General features: G+C 34.3%; 2 protein-coding genes across 4 annotated transcripts; both read right to left on the reverse strand.

Annotated features, from left to right (window-relative positions):
- Positions 1-804: 804 nt before the first annotated feature.
- LOC141712327 (photosystem I reaction center subunit N, chloroplastic-like) lies at positions 805-1,741 on the reverse strand. Its single transcript, XM_074515222.1, has 3 exons — positions 1,337-1,741; positions 1,092-1,217; positions 805-1,007 (listed from the first exon to the last, which is right to left on the reverse strand). The coding sequence occupies exons 1-3, from the start codon at positions 1,628-1,630 to the stop codon at positions 918-920; spliced, it is 510 nt and encodes a 169-aa protein (XP_074371323.1). The 5' UTR covers positions 1,631-1,741; the 3' UTR covers positions 805-917.
- Positions 1,742-2,322: 581 nt separating this feature from the next.
- LOC141712328 (GDP-mannose transporter GONST1) lies at positions 2,323-8,729 on the reverse strand. 3 transcript variants are annotated; one of them, XM_074515223.1, is made up of 9 exons: positions 8,492-8,727; positions 7,646-7,877; positions 7,413-7,552; positions 6,225-6,354; positions 5,549-5,647; positions 4,708-4,862; positions 3,753-3,869; positions 3,161-3,258; positions 2,323-2,723 (listed from the first exon to the last, which is right to left on the reverse strand). In XM_074515223.1, exons 2-9 carry the CDS (start codon positions 7,862-7,864, stop codon positions 2,665-2,667), a joined length of 1,017 nt encoding a protein of 338 aa, XP_074371324.1. In that variant the 5' UTR covers positions 7,865-7,877; positions 8,492-8,727; the 3' UTR covers positions 2,323-2,664. The 3 variants fall into 3 exon arrangements, with proteins under 3 accessions (XP_074371324.1, XP_074371325.1, XP_074371326.1); XM_074515224.1 differs by lacking the exon at positions 5,549-5,647 and having other exon boundaries at positions 8,492-8,729; XM_074515225.1 differs by lacking the exon at positions 8,492-8,727 and having other exon boundaries at positions 7,413-7,494; positions 7,646-7,778.
- Between the last annotated feature and the right edge of the window lie 1,381 nt (positions 8,730-10,110).

Here is a 10,110-nt window from a genome sequence, read left to right on the forward strand (position 1 = left end):
ATTTCAGTTACTGATTTTGTTTACCTGCATGCTTTGTTTTGTTAACTGTGGTCTTGGCCTAAACTTACTAAATTCTTTATACACTTGCTTCTATGTTGCTATATTTGTTAGTGAGATTTACAACATATATTATGGTCAGCTCGAATTCATTGAAATCTCCATTTCATGCAGGTATTAAAGAATGCATCATTTGAAGGAATATGCACGACAACTGTTAGCATGCTAGGCCTGCCACCATCTGTAAAGTGGACTTGTTATTTTTTCTAGCTCAACTAAGATGTTTATCTGCTGCCATGTTCTGAATTACAAAACAATGGCTCTTGGTGTTCATTTGTGTAAGTGCATTAGGGATATGGTATGTGGTTTGAATTCAGCAGCCACTTGAAATGTGGCTTCACTAGTAGCTTACCCATATTAGCTTTGAGCATATTGGGCTTATAGATGTTTTCACCGAGTCCTGTCAGACATAAAGCTAATATTCGCAGAGCTCACACAGATGTGCATATTGGTGCTTGTGCTGATATGCGCAGTATAGGCACTTGCAGGTAGTACATTCATCTTAAGAGGTTGTTAGAGCTTGGATTGGACTCAGATTTCGTTCATCTTTGTTCTTGTTTCTTGGGAATGCTTTTATGTTCCTCTGTTAATTTTAAGGTTGAACAAATAGATCTTTTGCGAAGCTGTCCTGTGATTTTGCACATAGACAACAAATTATACAGAACTGTACATCACCCCTAGTTTTGTTTATTGATATTCTTTTGCACAATTCATTTTGCTCTTATCGTACTTATGAAGCCCTAGGTGTTAAACCGAATAAAGAAATCATGGAAGATTACAGAAACAAATATGTTTTAAGATCTGGAATTGAAAATTAGATACATGACGATGTTGGAGACTAAAGCAAGCGAGAAACGCCTTCACCATTTCCAGAACACATTGGAACCGCACTTGTATTTATCCTTTCCTTTGCACTCCAACTCTATGTCGTCAGAAATGAAAGGCACTTTCTGCAGTATTAATTAGCCAAAAAACTAGTTAGTAAATTTTTCATAAACCCCTCTGATAGGTTTGCGTAAATGAATAGTACTAACCTTTTGCCTGGCAAGATCTTGGCAGCCAGTGAAGTTGTAAGGGAAATTGCAAGATCCGAATTGAACTGTGTATGCTCTGTAAAAGTTTGCACCACTTGTAGCCAATCTCTTCTTATCATTCAAGTCCTGATAATATTTCAACGTAAACAAACTTCATAAATACAAATGTAAAGAAAGTGATTATACTAATGATACTATCTGGAGAAATTGATTGGATCATATATATATAGCAAGCCAAAACAAACCTTGTTGGTTTTGGATCTCTCAAGTGCATCCTCAATAGGACCTGCATTGGCAGAAGAAGTAGCGGTGGCGAAAAGAGCAGCTCCAAGGCAAACAAGTGCAGCCCTTCTTCCCTGGCTACCGTCATTTCTCTGTTCACTTGGACCAGAAGTTTTAACATTCTGAGCCCTGATAACTGGCATGTTAAGAGCTGAAGAGGGCAGTGAAACATGCTTAGAGCTTAGGCTAAGCTCGGATGATCCGGTACCGGATATCGCATAGCTGCATGCCAGCACACTTGAGTTCATGGCTGCCATAGGTATCAAAGTATGATGCCAGTAATATTATTATGAAAAAAGCAACAAATATGGAATAGGAAAAAACTGAGTTATGGTGGTTTGTTTATTCGGGTAATGGATAGGGAATCACAAATGTGAGTATATGTTGTGGAGAGAGGATGGATAAGGTGAGATCTCTACACTCCTATTGGCAAGTTCAGAGGTCCACTTGGCTTTGCGCAGTTGTGCTATATAGATTTCGTTACTTGTGGTGAACTTGTTTGTTTTGGACCCACTATCTCTGTAATCACTAATCAGGATATGTCCTTCATAAAATTTGTTTTGTAGGGGCTCATCAAATGTTATTTGAAACGAAACTATAAATTCTGTTGTTAATGTAATTTTCTTTGCTTGCTACTTTTTGTTCTAAGAAAACTAAAACAATCAATTGGGAAAGTACAACGGGGTTCAAGTTATATGAAAATCAACTAGTGTTAATCACTTGGGAATAATAATGCTACTAAAATTGTTGCTAAAATAAACTACAAGTAACCGTCGAAACAGGGACTTGTGAGTTGTGACAGTGAATCGAGGTTGCGTAGTCGTAGAACGCAAGTAATTTTAAATGTTGTCTCATGCAATGACATTTGCCCTACTTAATTTGAACAAACAATAACATATATGAAACCACGCCAATGTGGTAATGCCACACCTCACTTTTTTACTTCAGCTAGTAAAAAACTTGATCTATACTTGATATTGCTTCCTTTCAAAAAAAAAATCAGTGGCTTAAGTGGTTAACAGTCTCTTGAATGACCAGGAGCTAGATTAGCACCAGTTCTATGTTTTACAACACATCATATACAAATGAGCGCACAGTCTCTTCTAGCAACTAGGAAAATTAATGGATAAAAAAATCCTACAAGCACACATCTCCATACTTCTTTTCGTCATCTGTTTGCTGCTTCTAAGATCCGTGATAATACTGTGATAGGTGACACAAAGCAGATAAATGAGGCTGCTCGTTCTTAGCTGCTAAGGCCAGCAAAAATGTTGTAGCAGCGGCCAACATATTAAGATTGTGATCTCTCCCGCACCTTAGCTCTAGCAAAGAAGACTCCAGCAACCAGACCTGCACATCACAATTGAAGCTTATTGTATATAAGAGCATCTCCAACACATTACACTATTTTGGTGTAGTTTTTACACCAAAATAGTGTAAAAACTACACTATTCTCAAATTCAACTCCAACCCATCAACACTAAATTTTACACCATTCTTGTACTATATAGATTATTTTATAACTTAAGTACAAAAGTAAAGTTAAAAGTAATAAAGTGGTGGGATACAAATGGAACAAATTTGTTTTATTAAAGGAGGATAAGGGCGACATGGGAATATACAAAAACTCTAAAAATTTAGTGTGACACCAAAATGGTGTAACTTTACAGTTGGGGTGGAGATGAGTTTTACACCAAAATTGTGTAAAAGTGAATAATTAGAGTTGGGTTAGAGATGGTATAAGCTTAGAAAAATAAAACACTTTTACTCTGGGAAAAAACACTTACCAAACAATATGCTTGCGGAATTCTCCAGACTGGTTGGGACTTTAAAAAGAAGGATGCCAGCGACTGAAAGAGGTATCTTATTCAATGACCCTACAAGACTGCAAAATGAAAAGGACCTTAAGATTAAAATATCATATATAACCCTTCTGTCTTCGCAATTACAAAACACAAAAGAGCTTTTACAAAATACTTTTACTAGCCCCCTAATTGTCCTGCTTTCATCTTCTACCACTTGTCCACTCAGTCTTTTATGTTCCAAATCATTAACAGTGTAGAAGGGTAGACACTTTTCTTTGTAAATATCAGTTACTCACAAAAAAAATATAGTAACTTCTAAAAACTCAAGCTTTCCATTTTGAACCAAATAATATTTAGTTGATTAAATGTTTTTTGTCAACCAAGTCCATAAAAATTTCAAACTAAGTACGATCATAAATTGTAAAACAGGGAAAAAAGTTGGGCCTTCTAATTTGGATGTTGACAAGGACCAAGGGACTTGACATTTTTATAATCACGTTAGAAATAGAGACAAGCTACTCTTATATAAAAAGAGACAAGCTACTCTTATATGAAGGAAATCAAAAGATCTAACCTGTATGTAGTAGCACTTGTTTGATGTAGAAACCACATAGAAGTGAAGCTGATGGCTAAACCCAAGAATCCACTTAAAGTTATCACCAACCAGAAGGTGGGTAGCCTCAGAAGTGGTCTGACAGTCATCAGAAACACACGTGAGTTTAAGTTAAAAACACGATTACAAGTGCTGGTGAAAATATACAAATTCCGGTGAAAGGACCATCACTATTGTTAAAACCACAGAGAAGTAATGTCAGAGCAAAACATGTTAAAAAGCTGATGACAGGCTAAATAAACAGAACTACTAGTAACTATATACTAGTACACGCACACCCATGGAGAAAATGGCACCTTTGTGATATGACAAGTTTAGTTACTGAGTAAATTTCAATTTTAGGGATCTAGGTAAGACTTTTTATAGGGTTAAGTGGGACTCTTAGATATGTAAAATATTTCCAACCAGAAGAAATTGTAAACTAAATACCAAATAAGTTATAAGAAAAGGCCAAATACAAGCATCATAATTTTTCTGAAGCTATATAACAAATTTTAATTCGATAATTACATGTGCTGCCTCATTACCATATCGTAGAGGAAAAAATGATTAATGATGCAAGGAGGTTTGTATATGTTTGACTTTGATGCACTAACACGGCATTAGTTGTAATGTTTTTACCAAAAACATGCAGATAAAGCTTGTTGGCAAGTCACTGTAATGAATGATTTTACATACATTTGACTAGAACAAGGGATATACATTAGTTGGATGGCTTTGATTTCTCTTCTCCGAAAACATTTCACATACAAAGTCATAGTACGATGAAGATTATATGTTGACTAACAAAAATATACACCAGTGATACATTGAAATTAAAAATGTTATTTTATAGAAGCAGCATATTAATTAAACTTCTACATTGCATGCATAGCTTTCTAGATAATTTCCTAGGATGTTGTACAGAAAAACTCACGTTGTAGTAAGATAGTCCACCTCATTGAACACAAATATAAGCAGCAAACCCAGGGGCAAAGAGAGGGTGTTATTTAGCAAAACCATCGAAAATTCATTCAAGTTTCCCGACTTCGTGACTAGCTTTGCTGTATCCATGACCCTACGCAGTGTTAACTGCATCACAACAATTTGATAAAGAAACAATGAAAATCCATCATCTGTAATCTGAAAGCAGATGTTATAGTAGCGAGGATAAAGTACAGGCGAATTATTTAAGCAGTGGTAATGTTATCATGAGATTATCATTATATTACGACAATTGCTAAGGTTCGCTTGGAAGTCAAAGAAAACCTAGAAAAGCCGGAAGTTTGTAAAGTATACCTATGATAAAAAAAAAATTGTGTGTGGGGGGGGGGGGGGGTTGGACATTGTTACTGAAAAATGTATATCATGTCAGACATAGCAAGAGACTACATATATCAGCATGTTTTACAGCACATCTTACTCGGCACATACTGTCATACTGGAGTCTGATACATTGCCTATCTAATTGTTTAAGTATATGGTTGTCATATTGAAGTGGATAGCATGGCTTGCTTAATCTTTCTCCAAGAATCTAGAGAACAGGAGGAGTGCAAGAAAGCAAGCAGAGAATAAAAAAACTTAACACTGCCAGATATCCAAAGAGAACATGTATCTAGTGACAGATATTTTGAAGACGAGTATGAAGGGCGCTAATCCAGCCAAAAGCCTAATTACAAATTAAAACGAGAAAAAAGAAATAAATAGAAGTAACTGGTAGTACAAGCTGGGGAAAAATGGGAGAAACCAACATAGTACGACATAAAGAGAACACATACAGAATATGATGCTGTAAGGAAGCAATTAATAATCTGCCACGTATAGCCAACAGCATTAAAAGATAGATCAGTAAAACCACCAGAGATAGCTGAAATGATCTGCAAAATGCAACAATTTTAACTTTGATTTCGGTTATTTGTCAAAAAAAAACTTTGAGTTCTGTTTATCCAAGGGACGAAAACACAGATAACAATTATATAATCACAAAATTGCACATCTCCCATCTAAAGCACCTACTGATCTTATGATCTATGCTAAACGAATATTTGGCTAGAAATAAAAAAAAATGCACATCCTTATAAATTAAATCATTTTTAACTCTACTTGCACAATTGTTATCTCAATGACTTGATCATGTAAAATTCATCCACAAGTTGAACTGCTCATTATAAAAAGCACAACTTTTTTAAAGGAAATAACATAAAACATTAAAACTAAAACAATATTGACTCAGAGGAGTAAGCCTGTATAGAGCTATGCCTAATGGTTTGCAATATTCAAAACACCCGCCCCTCCCCTCCCCTCCCCTCCCCTCCCCGCGAAAAGAAAAAAAACAGGAGCAATGGAGTCTGAACAGAACTACACATGAAAATACATTCTTGAGAATTAATAAAACTTAAAAGAGCAAAAGGAGAATCATTGCCATAAGACGATAATCTAGCCTGAACAACATACCATTAAAAACAGTGCAACCCAAACTCTGTTGTCATGGTGCTTACTGAATAAATACATTTCTCCAACCGCTGTTATTACATTTGTAACATTCTTCAAAACTGTAACCATGGCGACATTGATGTACCTCAGACTGCGAAAAAATTAAGATTACCTGTAAGAAAATATCTTCACGGATAGTTTATTAAGACCAAGCAAGTTCACAAGCAAGCTGAGCATATTGATGTTAGGAACAAAGTACGAGATCTAACCAACAAATGCAAGGCACATACAAAACCGAACAATTCATTTACGTTTGCGTTATTCAAATATCCCTTCTACTTCTTGTTTTGATCAAGTAAAAGCGAATTAACAAAACCAAATAATGTAGAAACAACCATGTTCCAACTTGTATATTAAACAAAGCAGTTATCAATAATACAATCAATTAATCACTCAAACCTCACGGTGTTCCGTGGAACCTGTATTCAGACCAATTATCAACAATACAATCAATCTCACCTCACCAGGTGTTTCTCTCCAACAATACTTTAAGGCTACATCTTAAAAATACCAATCAACGATATGATGACTAAGCATATAAAGCCATCACAAACTTAGCAACTACCATTCTTATTATCTAACTATCTAAGTTTGTGTATAAGACTTGCCATCTATCATACTTGCCTAAACACACAATTATTACACATTTATATTTATTTTGTATCACCCAAGCTCATAGTCATACCATACCCACTATAATGGGTTGAACCCAACAATAGTATTAAAGTCCATAAAAATCCTCTTCTTAAAAATGGGTGCATGTGCATCCGCCAAAAAACTTGTACCAATAAACATTGATATACTACATTAATTGTAGTACAAAAGCATCTATTGTCAAGTTCAATATTATTGGGTAATAATCTGAATAACCCCCCTATATATTTAGCACAGCTATTATTGGAGCACAGCTATTATTGGGTGGTGTGGGGCATCTTAAACAGTAAGCATGCCACAAGAATTAGGATATCCAGTCAAATCATCAAACTCAAAACAGATTCAACAAGAAGTGGAGCATCCTAGTAATAACACAGTGAGCTTAAAGGTTTAGTGTGTCTGATTAATTACAAATTTGAAGATTTTAGTGTATCTGATGCGAAAGATTAATCTTAAAAACTGCCTATGATTTTAAGAAAAAGAGGATAATCATACCTAAACATGCTTGTGACTAGCATTCCAACAAATATTACATTTACAGGCAACCACACCTTGATCAATCTCCACGTCAATGGTTCTGTTGATATTACACCAAGAGTACTCAGCATAGACACAATTAATACTGAAACAAGGTTCTGCAGAAAATGAAGAAACCTTTTAAGCAGGAAGTGCTTTTAGCATACAGAAATCAATTACACTTATTTAAAAACCAAAAAAATGGACGTAACCTGGTAAAGCATCAAAGAAATTCCAGCACTGAAATCGTAGCTAGAGAGAACAAACTTGTTAACCAGTATCATACTACATGATGATAGACAATACGCTAAACCAGACAACAACGCCTGATTGTTTATCTGAACTACTCTGGTACTACGAATCAACTTTTCTCTGTCATTATCAAATTTTCCAGTTTCTACATCAAACTCTTCACTGCCAAGAGTCTTCATCGCAAAAGAGAGGCTGTACATAAATAACGAAACATTATAGAACTTCAAATAACAAACTGCAATATGCCTAAATCTTTAACATACCGGCAACTAAGTTTGTGCGAAGTAGATAATTATAGCCATAGCAACTCTTATAATCTATTTCTCATTGTACACTTGTACAGTTTAATTGGATAGCCTGACAATGGCTATTTGCAAGTATAACAGCTCGTGTGATGATCTAACGTGTAAAGTGTTGAGAGGCTTGAGATCATTAACATAACTAAGAAACTAATATCTAAGCAAGTTAAAGTAAACTTAAAACATACAGCCTGATCTAATTACAGCAGCATATGTTAAAACATTCAAACTGGACGTGCAAAACAATGATAACAAGTTAAGCAGCTCAGTGTGATGAGTTCATACGTATAATTCAAATTGCTGTTATTTTGACAGTATGTGTTATAATCTGTTTTCTCAAAGTGTAGTTAAAGAGCTAAATAATAAGTTGAAGAGGTCATACTGTAGTAGCAATTTTAAGTGTAGCAGATCATCTGATAATGAACACATAGATGTATGTAGAGATCAGGGAGGGAGGGAGAGGGAGAGAGAGAGAGGGGGAGAGAGAGAGAGAGAGAGAGAGAGAACCTAAAGGTGGAAGCAAATTCTGATTAGCAGAAATTAAACATTAATAATTAGAATACAATCAGCCGGGCCGGCGTAGCGGAGGAGGGAAGCTAGGTTTCAACGGTGGCGCCGCCGTGAATTAAACCGCCGGTTGCAGCCGTGAAATGAATCTCCTTGTGAGAGAGGGAGGGAGAATAGATTGAAATGGGAGAGGACAAGTTAGTAGAATACAATGCTTTGCTTATCAATTAATGATCTGTTTGTTTTCAATTTTATATCCCCCAAATACATTTTTTCAATTACTGATTAATTAATTTTCACTGACACTTTTTTAGTTTTAGATCTTAGAATAATTTATTATGATTTCCTTCGTACAATTCAAACTCTTGGAAATATTTAAGTCGGAGAAGTTTGAAAAGGTCGAGACATTTTGAATTAGCACATATTTTCTTTTTGGTTCACATAGGCCGAATGAAAATCTACTAAAATGAGATAAAAATCCCATAAGAAAAACGTGGTCTGACGGATAATATGACATATAAACAGATCGAACTCGACGAGATTTTAAGTTGCTTCAAAAAATAATTAGTTCAATCATATAATAATATATTATAAAAATTGTGTGGAGCTTTGATGAATCAGATATTTAAAAATTTATGCTATGTAATAAAATAAATTATGTGGTCATTTGTGTATCGATTTAATTTCATAATTTCTTGCGATTTTAATCATCACTTAAAGTAACTAATGATATACAAGTTGAAGGATAATTTTGATATGGCAATATGAAGTCAACACTGAACAAGTGTGTTGGGCAATATCCACTAAAAATAGTAGTGGAAACCGCTATACTAGTGCTGCATAACTAAATCCAATAAGATCGTTTTACCAAAACTGGACCACCTAATGGCTAATTCATGTCAAACTCAAAGTAGCTTATAAATGATATATTCCAGTCATAAACCCGGCAATTTTGAACATAACACGATTTACATGATACGAACACATGATACGAAAATTTAGTGTTTGTATTTGCATTTTTAATACACGATACGAAAGTATACAAACATGAGATTTAGTGTCGATTTTGTGTTTAACCTTCAAGTACACGACACGACACGAAATATACAACATAAATAAATATTATAATAAATTTTGATATTTTTTATAAATATATGTAGAATTATAATACATGTATGCATATTTATTTTTAAAATTTTATTTGATTTCATTATATTATATAAAATTGAGATCTAAATATATATTTTTCATATATTTTATAATTTTTTTACCTAAAAATCTTATATTTTGATTTATATTAATATTAAATTTAATATATATTAATATTCAATTAACACAACATACACGACATGAAACGAAAGTACACGGATATGAATTACGAATATATACAAAAGCTAAATATGCCGATTTTATATTTGGCATTCAAGTATACGAAATACGAAAATACACGACACCAAAGTATAAGACTCGAACGAATTGACAGCTCCATAGTTACATACCATGGACAATTTGACATTCTACTAGTCAAATATCCATCATAGATTTTCTTTACCCTGGCCATTATTAAATATATACTACTATATAATTGTGAGTATCTTTTCTCTTCTTTCATTCGGTCC

The sequence above is a fragment of the Apium graveolens genome, chromosome 3 (assembly GCF_009905375.1).
Source record: "Apium graveolens cultivar Ventura chromosome 3, ASM990537v1, whole genome shotgun sequence".
Taxonomy (NCBI): Eukaryota; Viridiplantae; Streptophyta; class Magnoliopsida; order Apiales; family Apiaceae; genus Apium; species Apium graveolens.

Excerpts from the sequence above, each read along its gene's own strand:
- LOC141712328 (XM_074515223.1), bottom strand. The coding sequence starts at position 7,864 with ATGAAGACTCTTGGCAGTGAAGAGTTTGATGTAGAAACTGGAAAATTT. Across the intron at positions 3,870-4,707 it reads GTGGACTATCTTACTACAAC|ACCACTTCTGAGGCTACCCA; the intron begins GTGAGTTTTTCT and ends GATGACTGTCAG. Across the intron at positions 3,259-3,752 it reads ACAAGTGCTACTACATACAG|TCTTGTAGGGTCATTGAATA; the intron begins GTTAGATCTTTT and ends TTCATTTTGCAG.
- LOC141712327 (XM_074515222.1), bottom strand. The coding sequence starts at position 1,630 with ATGGCAGCCATGAACTCAAGTGTGCTGGCATGCAGCTATGCGATATCC. Across the intron at positions 1,218-1,336 it reads AGAGATCCAAAACCAACAAG|GACTTGAATGATAAGAAGAG; the intron begins GTTTGTTTTGGC and ends AAATATTATCAG. Across the intron at positions 1,008-1,091 it reads AAGATCTTGCCAGGCAAAAG|AAAGTGCCTTTCATTTCTGA; the intron begins GTTAGTACTATT and ends TTAATACTGCAG.